This window comes from Copadichromis virginalis, linkage group LG4 (assembly GCF_057382275.1).
Source record: "Copadichromis virginalis isolate Kocher_CV1m ecotype Utaka linkage group LG4, C_Virginalis_male_GT1.1, whole genome shotgun sequence".
NCBI classification, from domain to species: domain Eukaryota; kingdom Metazoa; phylum Chordata; class Actinopteri; order Cichliformes; family Cichlidae; genus Copadichromis; species Copadichromis virginalis.
Window position 1 is genome coordinate 437565 of NC_140621.1, and position 21494 is coordinate 459058.

Genomic DNA, 21494 nt, shown 5'->3' on the forward strand with positions numbered 1-21494 from the left:
ACTGAAGCACAAATGTCTTAAATGAGTCGTAACACTCTGCACGCATTGGTGTCTGTTTGAGAATGCCTTTAAAAATTCTCTAAGAAGCACCATCAGCACAAACATAGTGGAGTTGTTGACATTGTGAGTTCTGGTAGACAGCAGTCTGCTACAGCGATGGTGGCATACCTATCAGTCAAACCAGCAAACTGTAATACTTATTTGTGAATGACTTCAGAGTATGAAAGGGAAATTATCTACAAGTTATTGTTGCACCAGACTGTAAACATACTTTCTAATTCTGTAAATATGGAAATTCAAATATGGGAATTTATAACTATGAATTATAATCGTTTTTTGTCAGTTTATTGGAGGTTTTTGTCTAACCTGCAGCTGTTTTTGTGAAATGTTTTGAAGCAGTTAATTGAAGCATACCAATTTTGTTTTAACTTACTTCTGTTGAGATACATTATATATACATTATACATTATATTATACTATATATAGTATAATATACATTATATTATACTATATATTATACTAATTATATGAGATACATTATATTATACATTATATTATACTATATATAGTATAATATACATTATATTATACTATATATAGTATAATATACATTATATTATACTATATATTATACTAATTATATGAGATACATTATATTATACATTATATTATACTATATATAGTATAATATACATTATATTATACTATATATAGTATAATATACATTATATTATACTATATATTATACTAATTATATGAGATACATTATATTATACATTTCACTAGTGGCTTTGTTTTAGAATATAGCGGTGTGTGTGTGCGTGCGTGCGCGTGCGTGCGTGTGTGCGTGCGTGCGGTGGGGGTGCATTAGCGTGTTTTTGTACTCGAGTATAATGTCTTCTTCAAGCAAACAAGAAATATAACTCATATTAAAGAGTTAATCAAGTTGAAAGAATAAGCCTTCGAAAGTCATACTCCAAGAAAATCAAACAAAATCTGACTCGAATCTGCGGTTTCTACAAAGCTGAGAAATTTTTTGACGTAAACCGTGTGTCCGTAGTCTTTCGGGGAATGTAGTTCTCTTAGTGTGAAAATTCTTTCGAAGCAGACGCGCTCTCGTTTTTTAATAAGACTTCATATCCCAGGGGTCACTGCGGGTAGCCGGCGGTTGTGGGGACGCATTAGCTCACGCGGACAGTCTCTGGGAGTGCTGAGTCGAACATCCTCTGTGGCGTCTGGTCAGACAGAAACCGGCTGCTGGGTTTTACTTGAGTCGGAGATTAAACGGCACACTTGGAGTTGGGACGCTCTCCAGCATTGCCAGGGCTGACGGCGTCGTCGGGTTTCGGGAGGACGCTCGTGTGGCTCAACAACTGCGCAGCTCAAATCTCACGGCGGTGAAAATCCAACAACCACGATGGACCCGAGAGACACTGCCCCTGATTCCTGGGAACAAGAAGATGATGTGGAGGCCACGATCGACGGACAACTTGAATCAGCATTCACAACGCTAAATGTGAACGCTAAGCCATTTGTGCCCAATGTAAACGCCGCCGAGTTTGTTCCGGCTTTTGGCCTGAAAGCACACCCGGCAAACGTCGACTCTGCCGGTGAGTACAGGGGCACCACGGGGTTGCGTTAGCTAAGAGCTAGCAGTGGCTGGGCTGCTAGCTCATTAGCCGCTTTGCAGACACGCGTTCCGTGAAACGCGATAAACTAGCTGCTTTCCACGTTGTTCGGGTTATTAATCCTTCTCGTGGTAAGCTTTGCGCTTTGTAAGTTTTTCAACTTGTCACATCTAGCCGCCTCTTGTTCTGCAGCTTGTTAAATACTGTCATAACTGATTAAATAGTAACCACCCCAACCGGCGTTAGCTTGTTTCAGCCACCCGGCGGTAGCCAACTAGCATGGTCGTTAGCCGGCGTGCTTTTCACGTTTGAGTTTTGGGAACCTCGGTGTTTAGCGTCAGCGACGCCGTACAACCAAGAGATCAGTCATTCTGAGCAGTAACTGGAGCCGTACTGGCACTTTTCCCGGGAGTGTTTGCGGAAAGCTTAAACTCGTCACTGCGAACAAATTAGTAAGAGCGTGAGTATGAGTATGTGGCGTGACGTGGATGATCTGACGCACTCTGGAGACGATCACAGGAAAGCGTACATACACCACCTGCATCCATCCGCGGTGTGCCGCCCATATTGAGCCCCACACACGGGAGCTAAAACAGTAAAACTGTTACAGGTTCTGTCGTCAGATGGCCTCTGAAGATACAATGAGAGCTACTTGTGGGGCACAAAGACGGTTCTGTTTTCTAATTAAGCCAGTTGCAGCTTTAAAACTCACATGCTCTTCTTTTAAGATTGTGGAACAAGCTCCATTAAGATTACATTCAACTTAAATGTAACCATTGTTTCTCTTTTAGTTGCTGTTGAAAAGATGTCCACCATGGAGATGTCAGAAAGTGCTGGTATGTATGAAGTAGGGCTGAACGATTATGGAAAATAATCTAATTGCGATTTTTTTGCCCCAATATTGCGATTGCGATGCGATATGCGATTATTTTTTAAGGTCTTTGTCTTCTGTATTATTAAACAAAGACAAGCAATACATCATATAGTATGGCCAATACTATATTACATTAATTTTAAACTGTTCTTTCCTGGAAGACAGACCTCTGTTATGATGACATGAGGTGATGCATGAATTGATGACTGACATATTTAACTTCTTCAATCACAACAGTATATTTGAACATACACAATAGTTTATTTTTAGCTTACAAACATCTGAGCATAAAGTGCTGACAAGGAACCCTGGTGTAAACATTAAAATGAAAGTCAGTACAATGTGCAGATTGCAGAAATATACATAAACAAAATCAGTGGCTTTACCACACTCAGTTTTTCCACATCTGTGAACTACTAGACAGTCATTCAATTAAAAAATAATATTAAATAAATAAAACTAATAAATAAAAAATACACACATCTTACTGATCTCTGCAGTCAGTAACATTACACATAAAGTGCAAACATAATAGCAATTGTATAAACACACACACAAACACGCCTTTAAAATTTAAAGGCGTGAAATTGGACGGTCTAGTTCTGATTAGCGTCACCGCTGTCTCGGTGGAGTTTAATAAACTCGGCCGTCTGCTTCTTGCTATCTAAAATATAACCAGACACTGGCGTAAATTCTCGACTGTCTCATACTTCTGTTTAATAAGTTTTCTGTTTGACGTTTAGTCAGCTGTGTGAAAACCAAGGAGGAACCCACCTGGGGGATTAATAAAGTTTTATTTTATCTAATCTAATAACTTTAATCTCAGCCAAACCGATTTACTCACGAACAAACAAAACACTGAAAAAAGCCCAACAATAACATTTTTAGGTTGTCTAAGTGACTTATATATTACGTTTAACCCGAGCAGCGAAACTCCGCGGTGATCTGAAAATGATGTGCCGGGAGTTGTGCCGTTCTCGGCCGCATCAGTAACCCTCGAGCTCCCGGCTAACTGTCGAGCTGGTGGGTAGCAGACGCCTCTGAAAACGTCGAAGCACTTTTGCAAATATGGGATATCTTGATAAACCGAGCAGATATTTGATGTTTACACAACTACTTTCTCGCCTGAAAATATGTTAAAAGTTTATTTTGTGACCCAGAAAGATTAGTATGAGTAATTTTAAAACTTAGTAGCGGCCGCCATTGTTGGAAACTGGAGTTTGGCTGGGCCGCGCTATGAATTCTGGGATATGGTAGTAATTTGGACAGCCTTCGGCGCGTCGCTGTGACGTAATCGGTCTACAAATGCGGCCTCAGGAGGATGCAGCCCATGAATTTGGACATGTCCAGAGTATAATCGCAGCCTTTGCGGTTAGAAAATTGCACTTGATCATGTCGCGATATTATCGCAAATGCGATATATCGTTCAGCCCTAGTATGAAGCGTGTTTGTGTGGGTCACTGGCTTCCCACTGTGGCACACAAATTGCGCACACACACTGCTACAGTGTTACATACAAGCGCTTACTGCCCGTGTTATTGTCCTGATATGTGCAGACTCTGGGTATGAAACCTTTGAGGATGCGCCAGTAGTCTTGGGGATGACTGTCTGTAGGCTGATTGGTTGAAAAGTGGGCCTGAACAGGAAAGGAAGTGTCAGCAGACTCAACCACAGAGAGAATTTGAAGAGAGAAAAAAAAAACCCCTAAAAGATGAAAAATACAGTCAGTTGCCAGAGAAGAAACATGTGGTTTTTGTTTTTTACTCAGTGTCATTTCAACTCTTTGTATGTTGTAACTCTGCTGCTCTCCACTGATGGCAGAAGCAACAACAAGAGACTGCTTATTGCATGTGTTTCTGACACTGTCCCCTGGTTCTTGTGCATATAAGAGTAGCCCTTGTTTTTCACAAAATTGTGTGGGTGTAGGTTTTTGTACATGAAGTAGGTGATGGATACGGTTATTTTGTTACCTTGCTCTGAACTGAAAAGTAGCTTTGTCAAGCTAAGTGTGCCCAGTTGTGGTTTTTCAGGTAAGTTAATTTAATGTTAGATTTGTTGCCGAGATTAATCTTCATGTTTGTAGTGCTCCCAGTGTGCCTCACTCACTCTCACTCACACACACACACACACACACACACACACCTCTATATGTGTGTGTGTGTATATATCTATCTATATATCAGGGGTGCAACAATACTCGTATCGATATTGAACCGTTCGATACAGTGCTTTCGGTTCGGTACGCATATGTATCGAACAATACAAAATTTTTAATTTATTTTATCAACTTTCCTTCTGACGATGCTGTCTGTGTTGAGCGCTGAGTGAATCTGCGCTCGACAGTGCAGCCTAGGCGGAGTAGTCGAACGCAGATTCACTGAGCGCAGCGCAAGCTAGCGAGACAGAAGTTAAGCTCTCCTTGCAACATGGCAAATTGAACCTCCCCCACCCTCATTCAGATCTGGCGTTTGGAACTATTTTGGTTTTCATGTGAAGCATGACCCTGAAGGTAAGCGTGGACAAGGTACATGGACAAAAGTAAAGTAAAACAGTATGTTGGATGTGCCACGCAATGCTCAATTACATTGGTGTGAACTAGTGTGTTAGCGCAGTTAGCTCGTTAACGTGTTGGCCGTCTAGCCCCACGCACGGGGCGATCCGCGGTAGCTCGTTAACGGAGATTTGCCGTGTTGTGGCGTTAAGGTCATTTCAACGAGATTAACGCTGACAGCACTAGTGGGAACACAACGAGTATGACTGCACATTTACGCCGACAAACAACAAGCACGCATGCTACAAACTTTACCCGAGTCATTTAGACAGCCGTTAGCACCTGATTCTCCTTATGGGGACCTGATATGTTTAATATGCTGCTGAGAATATAGCCCAGAAGAAGCGTATAGCATAGCTTTTATTTTGGAAAGAGACATTTCTCTGTAACAAACTCTTTTCCAAAGATGAGTGATTCCTCAATCAGATAAATTTATTATTTTTTTATTACTTTGTTGTTTCAGCAACATTAAATTTAAAAACTGTACTTTTGAGTTAAAATATATATTTATAATTTTAATAAATGACAAGTTAAAAAGGCATGAACAGGTTTTTGTATCGAAAAAATATCGAACCGTGACACCAAAGTAATGAATCGAACTGTGAATATCTGAATATATATATACATACATACATACACATAATACTTGTGTATGAGTACAATATTGACAATGACATTTATGCTGAATCAATCTCACACAGATTGATTCACACAGTTAGAACAGTTGGTTTCCTCTCCTTCACCTCGCAGCAGTGTTTGCTTCATGCATCTGCTACAGTGTGTTTCTTCCCGAGTACAGTGTTTGAGCAAACAGCAACTGACGTCTGTATTCAGTTGTAGATTAGCATCAGCTTGTCTTGTTTTTCATTGCTCTGTCATGTTCACTGGGAGTGTATTTCATTATCACTTTAGACACGCATGCAGAGATGTACTCTACATGAACATGTTTGATAGGCTCACATTGAATCCTCCAGTAACATCATTTGGCTTGTAGACTGACAAAGTATGTTTTTGATAAACCATATATAGATGAGGTGACCCTGAATGCTCCCTTAGTTGCACTGCAACAGGATTAGGCTGCTGGGGTTTCCCATGATGCACTTAGTGCATCTTCTTCAATCACCTTTTTTGCTCACTGTGTTTATATACCTATGCATTTAATCATTAATTCAAATTAATCTCAGACTCTTCCAGTGTCTTTTGTCTTGTCTCCCTCACCCCAACCAATCACAGCAGATGGCCCCGCCCCTCCCTGAGCCTGGTTCTGCTGGAGGTGTTTTCCTGTTAAAAGGGAGTTTTTCCTTCCCACTGTTGCCAAGTGCTTGCTAATAGGGGGTCACCGGAAATGTGTTTTTTTGTTTTTTTGTTTTGTTTTTTTTGGGGGGGGGGGGTTGTTTTGTATTTTATTTTATTTTTTTATTTATTTTTATCTGTAAGGGAACATCAACCCATTCTGAGTGGTCTTACATGTGAGCCTACACGTGGCTTTGCAGTCCATCTTTTATGTTGTAGGTGTTTTCTTCCACTCTGGAGCCCATTTAAGCACTTATGGTGCAAGACACGGGTACACCCTGGACAGGTCATTCATACTCGCATTCAGACTTGGGGCCAATTTAGAATCACCCGTTAACTTAACCCCACTAACTGCATGTCTTTGGACTAGAACAGGACGATGTGGCCAAAAATATTTGTCACAATATATTTCAAAATTTGTGATAACGATATAACTGACGATATAATTGATGCAAGACAAAATACAACTCCACATCTTTACTAGCACAAAGAAAACCCATCCATTTATTGTCACTTAAACAAGCAGCTGTTTTTATGTACATTAAAGCTTTATAAAAATGTAACAGTGCAAATGCAAATTCCTTGCTGAACGTTTAACCAAAAGGCATTTCCAGTGGAAATGGGCTGACATATCCTGAGCATAACCATGTATAATATCCACTGAAGTTAAAAAGAGGTGCTTTGCAACATTAAACTGCAGTGTGCCAAATAAAAAAGTCAAATATGTATTTCTCGGACCATAAGGTGCACGGGATTATAAGGCACATTAAGCGAAACAAAGCAGTCAGATAAATCAAACTTTATTCAACTCATTCTTCTTGCTTCCTCCACTTCTGTACCATCGAGTCATTAATGCTGTATTCTATCACAGCGGCTCTATTCCCATGTTGTTGCAGTATATTAATGACTAACCTTGTATGGTGGATGGATTATCTTAGTTGTTCTCCTGACTGAAGTTTGGTCCGTTTACAGCATCCTGCCATGCGATTGCATTTGTCTCTAACCATCAGGAACCTTCACGTTAACTTTTATCGAGTGGAAAAGTGTTAGCGTTCATCCTCCAGCTTCACTGTGTTTATGCTAACACAGCTGTGTCGCTAGCGATCACGTAGCACATCATTATATACCAGCTAGCCCAACTTCAGTAACCCTACAAACGTCACTGCTGTTTAGTTTCCTGTCTTCATTTATGTTGGAAGTGACAGCAGAGCTGTACGTTTGATTTTTTTTTCAGAAATCTCTCAGTCAGAACATGCAATATCATGTTTAGGTGGAAACCAGCGAGCTAACTTCTAACTCTGTTAAATGTAATAAATCCTGTTTTCATGGATGTCTGGATGTTAAACGTAATTGTTACACCTGGTAAAGCAGCAACGCTGATCATTCTGTTAAAGATGAAAGAATTTAGACAATTTTTAACTCTCAGTGAGAGGGCGGAGTTTAGGTCCCAGATTACTCTGATTTACGAGCACCTTAGTCAGACAAATACGGCAATAACGACTGCCACTTGTATGTTCTACAAAAAAAATGTGCTGTGTTGTGTATCTGACAGACAAACACCAAACCAGTTCCACACCACTGAAGTTGCAGCATTTTTACAAACAAGTTCTGGTTCATCCGTTTCACTCAATGATCCGCTTTCTCCCTTCTCATTCTCAGTCGCTGCCATGCTTTTTCGGCCATGTGCGTATGAAAACAGGCACTGCGCATGTGCGTTTTATCATTATATTTTATTTTCTTATTGTTGCCCAGCATTGTACCGGTGTTACCGTGAATGGTATAATATGGCCCAGCCCTACTTTGGACTATGGGAAGCAGCCGGAGAGGACCCACACATGCACAGGGAGAACATGCAAATTCCACAAAGAAAGGCCCTAACCAGGTGGTGGACTCAAACCCAGAACTTTCTTGCTGTGAGGCAGTGGTGCAAACCACTGTTCCACCTTGATTGGTTTTATTTTATTTCCCCGTCGTTTTTAATTATGTTTTTTATCGCTGCCTTGTTCAGGCCCACTTTCCAGCCTGTCAACAATTGACCTGGCCACATCATCCATGCCAAGTGATGCACCGTTGATTCTTTGGGGGACTGCACATAAATATGGTGGTTAGGACTCGCCTACACCGTACTGTCCACACACAGTACAGTGAATCTTGAAGTCGTGGTGCTTGTTGACTGTACACATGGGGCAGTGAGTGAGGGCATGCAGAAATCTGTAGTGTTTGGTGCAAAGATTTTTCTGTTTATTTAGATCCATTGGTTGTACTCAGCTGTTCTGGAAATGTGAACATCTCCCATTACACTGTATTTATTCACGGTGCTGACACCTGTGCTAAATTTTAGGGACGTTCCTTGTAACTAGTCGTTTAAATGGGCAGAGTTCAGAGATATAACAGGAATGAATACTTGCTGTTGGCTCACCTGGTGTCTGTAAAGGACTAAGTATTAGGCAGCCGTGCGGACACAGACCCTCACAGTTCTGAAATTTTGCATCACAAGACGTGGAAATTGTAACCGAGGCTTGTGGCTCGCCTTCATCTTGGTCAAACACAGCTTGTGTTTGTGTCTGCACACACCTGAAGGTCACTGAGAATAAAGGAAGGACACATGGTAGGCATGCTGGTGTTGTAAACAAGGTTTCTACAACTTCAGTTCCAAAAATCTTGGGATGGTGTGTGTGTGTGTGTGTGTGTGTGTGTGTGTGTGTGTGTGTGTGTGTGTGTGTGTGTGTGCAAGGAAAATAGTTGATCTGACAATCTCCTATTCAAATATCATTCACAGTAGAACATAGAAAACATGAAATATCTAAACTGAGGTATTTTATTTCATTAAAAAACAAATAAGCTCATGTTGAATTTGATGGCAGCAGCACGTTTCAAGAAGATGGGTCAGGGCAACAAGGAGCTGGAAAAGTGTTACTCATAAGAAACACTCGGAGGAACAAACTGTGGAGCAATTTCAAATTTTCCTCAGCATAAAATGTGAAACTTGAATCAACATCTATAGTCGATAAGATCATTAGAAGGTTCAATCTTTGTGTGCAGGGACGAAGCTTCGGGCAGCACTGCATTAAAAATGGGCACGGCTTCAGAAATCCCTGCCTGTGAACATGGCTCACCGTGCTGTCCACACATGTAGCTTAAAGCCAGACGTGAACATCACCCACAAACACTGCTGTCTGCAGGACGTTGGTCTGTGAAGCACTGCAGAGCCATCCTAGCTGCTTTATTGCAATAAAAAAGAACTGGGTCAGTTCTTGGTAGCTCTTGTGAGTTGATTAAAGTCGTCATTAAAATAGTGAGCGAACTATGAACCAGTCCTAGAAATGGTGATTGGCATGTTTGGGTCATAATGTATGACATTGCTTCAGGGACATGTTAATAGCAGGTCTCTATTTCTGTGAGGAACACGAATATGAACATAGATACTCCATTTTTCAATTTTATTTTATTCTTAGCTTTAAGAAGAATTTCCAACTGAGGTTGGCCAGGCAGGTTATTCAGCGTATGAGTACAAACGATTGTACATTGGACACCTTGTTAGCACTTCTGTCATACAGTACATGAGGAGATGACAAACTTGTACCTAACATCTCACAGTATGGCTTCTTCTCTTTTACTTTGGCAACAACACAGTGATGACTGCAGCTTACAGTAAACATGGTCTTTAAGCCGTTGCACAGGTTAGCACCCTCATACCTTTCTGATCTTTTAAATTAATACACTCCTGCAACATGACTGAGGTCTGCAGATCAAATGCTCCTGGCTGTCCCAAGGTCCAGGTTAAAGCACAGAGGAGATCAGGCCTTTGCTGTGACTGCTCCTTGTGGAACAAACTGTCACATCAGGTCCTCCCCAACATCAGACACTTTCAAAACCTGTCTGAAAACCCTCTTTTATTCCTTGGCTGTTAAGTGAATGAATGAGTTTGTACTTTTGTCTCATTTCTTACTCAAACCTTCTCATTTTATGCTTTTTGTTTTTATCTCTTTTGATTATCTTAAAAGTACAGCGTTGCCTTGGTCAACAGTTGCTGTTTAATTGCGCTATATACAGGGAGTGCAGAATTATTAGGCAAGTTGTATTTTTGAGGAATAAATTTATTATTGAACAACAACCATGTTCTCAATGAACCCAAAAAACTCATTAATATCAAAGCTGAATGTTTGTGGAAGTAGTTTTAGCTATTTTAGGGGGATATCTGTGTGTGCAGGTGACTATTACTGTGCATAATTATTAAGCAACCTAACAAAAAACAAATATATACCCATTTCAATTTATTTTTACCAGTGAAACCAATATAACATCTCCACATTCACAAATATACATTTCTGACATTCAAAAACAAAACAAAAACAAATCAGCGACCAATATAGCCACCTTTCTTTGCAAGGACACTCAAAAGCCTGCCATCCATGGATTCTGTCAGTGTTTTGATCTGTTCACCATCAACATTGCGTGCAGCAGCAACCACAGCCTCCCAGACACTGTTCAGAGAGGTGTACTGTTTTCCCTCCTTGTAAATCTCACATTTGATGATGGACCACAGGTTCTCAATGGGGTTCAGATCAGGTGAACAAGGAGGCCATGTCATTAGTTTTTCTTCTTTTATACCCTTTCTTGCCAGCCACGCTGTGGAGTACTTGGACGCGTGTGATGGAGCATTGTCCTGCATGAAAATCATGTTCTTCTTGAAGGATGCAGACTTCTTCCTGTACCACTGCTTGAAGAAGGTGTCTTCCAGAAACTGGCAGTAGGACTGGGAGTTGAGCTTGACTCCATCCTCAACCCGAAAAGGCCCACAAGCTCATCTTTGATGATACCAGCCCAAACCAGTACTCGACCTCCACCTTGCTGGCGTCTGAGTGGGACTGGAGCTCTCTGCCCTTTACCAATCCAGCCACGGGCCCATCCATCTGGCCCATCAAGACTCACTCTCATTTCATCAGTCCATAAAACCTTAGAAAAACCAGTCTTGAGATATTTCTTGGCCCAGTCTTGACGTTTCAGCTTGTGTGTCTTGTTCAGTGGTGGTCGTCTTTCAGCCTTTCTTACCTTGGCCATGTCTCTGAGTATTGCACACCTTGTGCTTTTGGGCACTCCAGTGATGTTGCAGCTCTGAAATATGGCCAAACTGGTGGCAAGTGGCATCTTGGCAGCTGCACGCTTGACTTTTCTCAGTTCATGGGCAGTTATTTTGCGCCTTGGTTTTTCCACACGCTTCTTGCGACCCTGTTGACTATTTTGAATGAAACGCTTGATTGTTTGATGATCACGCTTCAGAAGCTTTGCAATTTTGAGACTGCTGCATCCCTCTGCAAGATATCTCACTATTTTTGACTTTTCTGAGCCTGTCAAGTCCTTCTTTTGACCCATTTTGCCAAAGGAAAGGACGTTGCCTAATAATTATGCACACCTGATATAGGGTGTTGATGTCATTAGACCACACCCCTTCTCATTACAGAGATGCACATCACCTAATATGCTTAATTGGTAGTAGGCTTTCGAGCCTATACAGCTTGGAGTAAGACAACATGCATGAAGAGGATGATGTGGACAAAATACTCATTTGCCTAATAATTCTGCACTCCCTGTAAAGAACTTTGACTTCTTGTGCAAATGCCTTAAGAGAGCCTTTGAGTGGCACAAGGCAGAGAAAGTAATGGTGGTGGAAGTGAGAAATGCTCTTTATTTTCATTTTTAAAATGAGCATAAAAAAAAAAGATGTGCTTTGTTTGTCCGTGCAGCGCCCGTGGAAAATGGTGATGCAGAAATGACCGCAGAGGAGCCATGGGACCAGAAAGAAGTAGAACCCAGCGAGGAAGAGCCAGGAGGCGGCGTGTGCGTGGACCGGGGGCCAGAAGTGCCAGACGAGACCGCTCCAGAGATGATGGAGGAGGAAGAGGAGGTGCTCGTGCCCAAGGTTCCACCCACACAGCCGGATGCTCCCAAAAAGGAACACATCAATGTGGTGTTCATTGGACATGTAGGTTAGTGGAAAGTCTCGTTTGCTGTTTTGAGTTAGCATGTGTGAGTGTGACCGGCACGCATAACAACGACGGCTTTGAGATTTTTGTCCAAACATTTAGTTTGTTGGGGCTGTTTTCACTGGTGTATTAGGGCTCCGGTTGTACCCGCTCTGGTTGTTATTTACAAACTAAATCGCACACTTAGTTTCGTACGCACATCAGGTATGGTAAAAATGGGTTTATTACGTGGAAGGTGTAGGTTAGCTGATTAATATATGCTGCTTTTCCAGATGCTGGCAAGTCGACCATTGGAGGACAAATCATGTGAGTAGTAGTCTCCTTTTTTCTTTAGGTGAGTGAAGTTGCTTCCATCACATCGTGCCTTTGACATGTTCCTTTCATGTACCACAGGTATCTGACTGGCATGGTAGACAAGAGGACCTTAGAGAAATATGAAAGAGAAGCCAAGGAAAAGAACCGGGAAACCTGGTGAGTGGATGGTCTGCTGTGTCTGCATCAACATGGTGGTGTTGTGTGTCGAGCACATCGTAGAAACTGACTTGCTGAGAGTGACCACGAACACAGTAGCACTTTGTCTCAGGTTGTTTTTTTTATTTATTGAAACTATCTTCAGGTACCTGTCTTGGGCTTTGGACACCAACCAGGAGGAGAGGGACAAAGGCAAGACGGTGGAGGTTGGCCGAGCATACTTTGAGACAGAAAAGAAGCACTTTACCATCTTAGATGCTCCAGGTCACAAGAGCTTTGTGCCCAATATGATCGGAGGCGCATCACAAGCAGACCTGGCTGTGCTGGTGAGTCCAGGAAATGAGCAGTGTTACTGAACTTACCCCCGAGAAAAACACCAGAAAGTACAATTGTAATGAATTCCCTGTAGTTTACCTTTGAAATCAAATGCAGACGCTTGAGTGTATGTCAGTGCAGCTTAACGCTAAACTGGAAGTCGGCGTGTAAGTCTGCTACAGAGAGCTGTTGGTTTAGAGTGTGTGTGTGTGTGTGTGTGTGTGTGTTACAAGGACTAATAGTATAGCTGAGACCACTAACTGCGCTGATTGAGGGTCTTTACGTGTACCAAAGGGATGCAGCTGCTCCTAACAGGAGCATATCACTGTGCGCTTCATAGTGAGCAGGCTTACACGTATGAGACTTGCTGCGCTCACTCGTACTCAGCTGGTTTAAAGAACGCCCTGAAGAGCACTGTAGCTCTTGTACTGCTCTGAGTAAATGAGAGGAAGAAAATCATTGCTGTGTATGTAATAGGGGCAAATGATACCACAGTGATGACGACGTCAGTTTTATAAATGCTGCTGTTTGCAGGCAGTATTTATTAGTAAGTGAAGGGCTTTCTCCACCCTGCTGATGACGCACTACATTCAAAGTGTGAGTCAACTAAAACACAACATAGTTCAGCATAGGGCTGCTCAATTAATCGAATTTGAATCACGATTACGATCTGGGCTTTCAACGATCATTAAAAATGACTGAGCCGATTATTAGCCCCTCCCTCGTGCTTTACTCTCGTGCTGCTCCGTGTGGCAAATCGAGCGCACCTCTCTGCATTTCGAACACGTGTCACAACAATTAAGAGCAGCGGTCTCCAACCTTTTTTTGCACCACGGACCGGTTTATGCCCGACAATATTTTCATGGACCGGCCTTTAAGGTGTCGCGGATAAATACAACAAAATAAAACTAGTACCGGTACCGAAAAAAAGATTTATTCATAACACACGTGAAAAGACCCAGGAAAACCGAGTAAACGATAAAAGCGATAACAAAATAACGCTGAAAACCGATAAAAACCCTGAAAACCAGACATTTCACACCTGAGCCTCAACGCTCGCGGCCCGGTACCAAACGACTCATGGACCGGGACCGGTCCGAGGCCCGGGGGTTGGGGACCGCTGATTAAGAGGACCCGAGGGAAGCTCGGAAAGCTAAGCAGAAGTTATTTGGAGAGGAGAGTGACTGCTGTTGGTTGAAAAGAGGTAAAAAAAAAAAAAACTTCAGTGGTGTGGAAACATTATGGGTTCAGTCAGACGTGGATCAAGTAGACACAGTGTGTAAACTTTGCTACGGTGTAGCTGCACCACAGAGCAACACTGCAAAGCTCACTAAACATAGAAGTTTACATTTTTCATTGATTTTTATATTGTAAACATTTGCACTGTTATCAGTATTTGCACACTGTTCTATATTATTTTTTGACAATCTTTAAAGTCATTATTCAACACGTTGTTATTGTTAAATAAATATCGTCAAATAATCGAGATCTCAATGTCAGTGAAAATAATTGTGATCATCATTTTTGCCATAATCGAGCAGCAGATGTTTTCTGAGAATTTGGAGTAAAAGTATAACACAACTGCGTAACATGGCAGTTTAACAATAACTAAAGGAAGTTAACACTGTAACTCATTAGAAGTTGAGGTGTTATCACATACTAAAGCTGGAAACTTTTCTGCCTGAGTTTTTTAGCCAGCTGTCCTGTTTTCCCGTTCATCGTGGGCTCTTCCTGTCAGGCAGCAGCTGGTGATCCTTGCTTGAGTTATTTGTTTGCTCCTGGTTGCACATCATCAGCTAACTCTTCCTTGCAATGCCTTCACACCCTGCCTGTGTTTTTGCCTCAGGTGAAGAGTTTGGTTCCATCTTTATTCAGTATAACAAACCTCTCAAAAACATCTGTGTCCATAGTTGTTCGTACACACTCCCTCTATAGTGTTTATGAAGGAGTATCTGTGCTTAACATACTTTCCCTCCAAGTGCTCCAAAGTATGACAGGATTGAAAAAACGACACTACTAGTTACTGAACCCTTTAAACTTGGACAAAGTTAAAAGTATAAAAATGTCAGTGCTCAGAATTATTCATGTTCATAACCCTGTGGTGAGCTGCTCAGTGTGTGCTGTCCTTACCATGTGACAGCTGGGATAGGCTAAGCTCTAACGTCTTTATTGTTTTGTTGTTAATGCATTTGTGTTATCTGTTTCATGACGTTACACCAGGCTGTAGCACAAAGTGAGTGAGTGTTTTGTCCCACAGGTGATATCTGCCAGGAAAGGTGAATTTGAAACCGGCTTTGAGAAAGGTGGACAGACACGGGAGCATGCCATGTTGGCCAAAACAGCCGGAGTCAAGCACCTGATAGTTCTGGTGAATAAAATGGATGATCCTACAGTCAACTGGAGCCTGGAAAGGTTTGGACACTGAACAGCAGCTAAAGTCTGCATGTATACATATACACACATGTCTTTGACTGGCTTACACTGTAATCTGTAATTAGAGCATTAGTGGGTTTACTTTTATTAATAACAATAGTAATGTTTAACACTGTCCTGAGTCGTCTCATGCAGCGATTACTGGGAATCCAAATTCTCTGTTCTGCTGGCCTCTACATGCTGTTTCAGTTTTACTTCAATAGGAGTTTGAAATAAATGCTTGTTTATTGTGGGAGTCTGAATCAGAGGTTAATTCCACTCATCCTGTCAGCATTTGACCTCACTGGTGCTGCACATGCCACATTGTCCTCCACCCACTGCTGATACATGTGGTGGTCACTTTGTGTCATGCTGCTGTCCTTTGAAGAGGTTTACATCCACCCTGTCTGAACCCGCAGGTACGAAGAGTGTAAGGAGAAACTGGTGCCATTTTTAAAGAAAGTGGGCTTCAATCCAAAGAAAGATGTCCACTTCATGCCGTGCTCCGGGCTGACAGGAGCCAACCTGAAGGAGCCCGCCAACATGTGCTCGTGGTACACGTAAGTATTGCTGTGTTCCTTTTTGCACCTGTGGCGACTGAAGAGATCAGGCAAACGAGTTAAACACGAGGAATCGTTTTTGTTTTATATTGCAGAGGTCTACCTTTTATTCCACACTTGGACAGTTTGCCAAATTTTAACAGATCAAGTGACGGTCCTGTAAGATTGCCGATCGTAGACAAATACAAGGTAAGGGTCTTTCTCATTTGCACATCTAAAAGCTGCATTACAGTTTAGCATGATTAGATTTAACCAAGAAAATTGGTTAATTCTACGAAAGGGTGGAGCTTTTGACAAAGGTTAACAAACCAAACGGGGAAAGTTTTTATGTTTGTGCGTTGATACAAACTACATGTTCTACGTGACACAGACTGCGTGTAATCTTGACGGTGCGTTGTGAGCCCCTGCAGCATGATGTCATGCAGCGTATACAAACCAGAAACCTAAAATCTGAACAGTTACTGATTAGCTGGTTAAAGATTGACTCTGAATCGGAGCACTTCCTCTTAGCCGTCTCTGCTCTGCACAGAGTTGAAGGAGCGTGCCATCTCCCAGCATTGAAACATCATCTCAGCATGAAGTCTGACAGGCACATATGCGCTGCAACCCTGAGCTTTCCTAGACATTTGCTGACAGAAATATTAAAACATGAATGTCCGATGGAGTCCACACTGAGATTGATCGGCCTCCAGATCGTCCCAGTGTGTCTGGCATATGATAGTCTGATGCTCTCATGGCGAGTGAGTGGCCACCTCTCGTCACAGCCGCTCTTTCTAATCGTTTGCTGCCACATTGAACTTGGACATGATGTCCTGCTGCGGTGGAAGTGGAGACTTGGTCAGACTGATAGATGCACAGATTCTCTCTCAGCTGCTCTGTAACACTCTTTGTCTCCACCAGGACATGGGCACTGTGATTCTGGGCAAACTGGAGTCTGGCTCCATCAGTAAAGCACAGCAGCTGGTCATGATGCCAAACAGGGTAAGAGATCTTCTTCCATAAGCCGGAGCCAGGTGAGATTATTGCTGCTGCTCACTGGCTGTTTGCCTGTAGTTAAAATTAGAATTAGAAGCATGTATTCAGATGTAATAGGCTGCATGAAACTAACGGGTATAGAGTTCTTAAGGAAAACAAACTAGTGATATCCCATGTAGGTCCTTGCCAGTGTCACCTGTTTTGGTGTGGGGATGTGGATACACGTCTCTGTTCTGTCTCTTTATATGTGCAGCATGTGGTGGAAGTGTTGAGTCTGCTCTCTGATGACGTGGAGACGGACGACGCAGAGCCAGGTGAAAATCTCAAGCTGCGACTGAAAGGCATAGAGGAGGAGGAGATCCTCCCGGGCTTCATTCTGTGCAATGCAGAGAACCTGTGCCACTCAGGGCGCACGTTTGACGCGCAGGTTAGTGCACGTGGACGCTCTGCTGGTATTACAGGGCCCATCGACACAACATTCACAGCAAAACGCTACGTCCACGATGATTGAGCATGCATCGAGACAACGTGCACAGCAGCTGTTCACGTGGTCCGCAATGAATCTCAGGCTTGATGCCACAAGACAGTTGTTGATGTTAACAGTGAGAAAATGTTGTATGGGCAGCCTTATCCTGATCACCGGAACTCTTTCCTCTGCAGATTGTCATCATTGAACACAAATCCATCATCTGTCCAGGTTACAATGCAGTCCTCCACATTCACACCTGCATTGAAGAAGTGCAAATTACGGTAAAACCTGATGCCAGATTCACTTTCTCGATGGTCTTGAGCCCCGACTCATTTCTTTATATTTAAAATATGGTCTGGATCAGGAGCTCTCCAGGCTGATGGAACGTCTTTCAAAGTTGTGGACATTGGCTGCTTTTTCACTCAGTGTAAATACCTGACCGTTTTCACAGGATTTGTTTTTGCTTAAGCCGTTTAACACTGACCTATGAATCATTCAAGCATAACAAAGATTCTGTATCAACACAAACACCAGTGTAGTGGCCTCACAAAACGGGCAACTCACCAAGGAACCAATTTGGGCCTATTTAGCCTCCTTTTCATTAGTACCTACTCGGATCGATTTCAGGATTTTTCCAGTTGTACCTGTTTGGCCAGAGTTCCAATCGATCCAAAGAGGTACTAACATACGATGTCATCAGACTGCACGCCACCAATTGGCTGGTCAGTGGCGTCACTGACCGCTCACAAGCCATGAAAGCATCTCGTTCACGGAAATCCAAACCGCCATTTTTTTATTCTTTAAACCAGGCAACAAGAGAACTGGCTACAAAAAATAACACGAGGTCCTCAAGTGTGACAAAAAGCCACAGACCGGGATCACACCGGCCGTGTTGCTATAACGACAACTACGCACATTAGGTGGTACTCGATTGTAACAGGTAACTGTCAGTCTGAGTTGGGTAAAGGCGAGTGATCTGAGCAGGTACTAATGGAAAAGGGGCTTTTCTTACTAGCAGTCTTTAAAAAACCAAAACCCCACATAATCTGTTTCATTATGAAGAAGGCCAAAGACAGCACGGTTAGACAGGCTAACAAGGTGATCCCCAAACAGCTGTCAGCTGAGAGCTTGTTGTAAAAAAAAAACAAAACTGTTGTCAGAGTTCAGGAGGGAGGTACAGCAGTGATGTTGGTTCGGGCTGCACTGGAGATCTGATCAAAGTTATTGGAATTGAAAAAAGTACCTTCAGATTGGCAGCAGCAGTGATCCCAGACACACTGTCAGTGCAGCAAAAGCATAATTAAGCCAAAACACACAGTGGAAAACCATCGGTTATGGACTGGCCTTCCCAGAGCCCAGAATCCAACTTTATTGAGGAAGTGTGGGATCATCTTGACAGAGAACAGGGAAAAAGGCAGAAACGTCCAAAGAAGAGCTTTCAATGTCCTTCAAAAAGTCTGGGAAACTGTTCTTGAACATAAGAAATGACAGAGCTGCCTCAGAGTGCATGTGCTAAAGAGTAAAGGTGCTCACACCAAATATTCACTTACATTCACTGAAATTCTGCAGTGTGTTTGCAAGCGTTTGTCTTTATCCTAGCAAAATCTAAATGAGTGGTGGCTCAAGACTTTTGGACCATATATCTTAATCTGTCCAAATGTTATACATTTGGTTTAAGATTGCTACAAATCCACATATGCTGCTTGGGTGCAGGCCTTAATCTGTCTGGTAGACAAGAAGACAGGAGAGAAGAGCAAGACACGACCACGGTTTGTGAAACAGGACCAGGTGTGCATCGCCCGTCTGCGCACAGCAGGGACCATCTGCCTCGAGACATTTAAAGACTTCCCTCAGATGGGACGGTTCACCTTACGGGATGAAGGTGTGTGTGCATATATATCTATCGTTCTATCTGTCTGATAATGTAGACGGTAACGAGAAAATCACTGCAGCTTGTGACCAGATCGAAGTCATTTTAATGATTGAACGGTCTACAGTTGTAACTGAACACAGTCCCAGTAGATGCAGTTCAACAGTGTTGAACAGCAGATTAGGTTCCAGCTGATACAAACACATTGCAATTGGAAAATCAAAGACACAAACTGTGCTGCTGTTACTGCACAGCTGGCCTTCATTCAGATACAACTCAGTATATGATCTCAGTAGAACCATACCACACTACAGAACACTGTCATTTAAAACATTAAAGAAAGGAATCTCTTTTTTTAAGTCAGACTTTGAACACACATGGTGATCTGTGTCGGCAGAGAGAGAGCTTTGTTTGTTAATTGAAACCTTTGACTTTAGTCTCAGCTAACCTGGCTTTCTGGGCTGTAGAGTCTGTGGGATTAAGACAAAGAACTTTTAAACTAGGCCTTAAGCAGCCCTTCAGTTCAACCACTGTCTGAAAGACCTTTTATGGCGACGTCATCACCAAACAGATGGAGTCGGGCACGCTGGTTTGTCCTCATTGGGTTGGGCACACTGAGTGGCACAATCGGTTCATGTCTGCAACATGTAATCGGCACTACGTTATGCAATAAAACACTTTTCACCACATGCACCCCAACAGGTGCATCACAAACGTAAGTGATTGGGAGTCCTGGCATTCCCTGATACGTCTGCAGGAAAACTAAATTGATATGTGCAAAATAAGTTTCAGAGAGAGACGGTTTTTTTTTCTCCCCCCCTCACATCTATGAAGTGAAGCTCATTTGGGGGTGTGTGTCTCTCCCCTCCCCCTGCAGACAGGCTGGCGGATGTTCCTGCTCATGCTTCAGAGAGAAACTGTGGTGTGATGTGCTAGTGACAACCAGCTATGTGGTAAACTGGTTGGATGTGCACAGAAAACCGCTATTTTATTGCTGATTGCGTCGTGCAGACATCAGCTCTGCCATCTGATTTACTGCTCGGTCCAACGAGGATAAATCGGGTGTCCCACTTCAGGGTGTGGGTTCGGTGATGCAGCTCAATCTGCATCCATAAAAGGCTCTGTTGTAAGCAGCTGGTTTAAAGACTCATCAACAGTCATGCTCGTTTTTACTATTCGACTCGCAGCACAGTACACAGGTGTACAGATATACAGAGCATCTGTACTCGCAGTCAGCCCTGTGTGCATGAGGCAGCCACATTAGGATTTCTGCTTGCCTCAATGTCACTCACAGCAGGAATTACTTGCATGTATATGGAACTCATTTTTCCCGGTCTGAGCATCCTACATATAATGAAGCAGAACTCCAATAGCAGAGCCGTGTTAGGACTCACGCAATATTGAGGAGTGTTTTCTTTGTTGGTGTATGTTCCAGGGAAGACCATCGCGATCGGAAAAGTGCTGAAGCTGGTGGCTGAGCGGGACTGAAGATTGACGGCGAGTCTAAGAGTCTGAGTGAGGAGGAGCAGGCGGAGCTTGGTCTTAACCCGCCCACACTGTTATCAGTGGTGACAGCGCCTCCCTGCACGCCCCCTTTCTGCGTGCTGAAGATCAGCTTCAGAAAAAGAAACTCATGTGAAAAAGAAACATGTTTTTAAGCAAATGACAAACCAAGATGATGTCCACACGAGTCGGCTTTCTCATATTGAGAGCTCAGCTATGCCATTCTGGGTTAGCCCTCCCTCCACCTCCCCCACCTCCTTACTCTGGTCTGCTTATCATACATGATTTTTTTTTTTCCCCCTCCACTTTTTTTCTTTCCATAAATGACAAATGGCAGAATTTATATCTGAAAACAGATGTGGACCAGGATTCTGCTCGGAGTGTAAAATGATTTTCACAGTAACTTGCAAAGGAAATTGAAAGAACTAAACAGTTGAAACCAAATGTTGATCTTGGGTGTACATGTTTCCCTCTGCTTTTACCCAGTTTTTGGTTTCTCATGTGGCGTTCTGGCAGTGTGCTTGAGCGTGTTCAAATGTTATCAAAGCAAACAAGTATGACAATAAAACCATAAATTGGGGAAAACTAA

The 21494-nt window shown here is 42.6% G+C and overlaps 1 protein-coding gene across 2 annotated transcripts; it reads left to right on the forward strand.

Annotated features, from left to right (window-relative positions):
• The first annotated feature begins 1137 nt into the window (after positions 1-1137).
• LOC146710466 (eukaryotic peptide chain release factor GTP-binding subunit ERF3A) lies at positions 1138-21494 on the forward strand. 2 transcript variants are annotated; one of them, XM_085453007.1, is made up of 14 exons: positions 1138-1610; positions 2420-2464; positions 12091-12333; positions 12603-12636; positions 12724-12801; positions 12947-13127; positions 15374-15528; positions 15948-16088; positions 16184-16277; positions 16989-17069; positions 17317-17490; positions 17724-17813; positions 19246-19414; positions 20838-21494. In XM_085453007.1, the coding sequence occupies exons 1-14, from the start codon at positions 1418-1420 to the stop codon at positions 20888-20890; spliced, it is 1731 nt and encodes a 576-aa protein (XP_085309133.1). In that variant the 5' UTR covers positions 1138-1417; the 3' UTR covers positions 20891-21494. The 2 variants fall into 2 exon arrangements, with proteins under 2 accessions (XP_085309133.1, XP_085309134.1); XM_085453008.1 differs by lacking the exon at positions 2420-2464.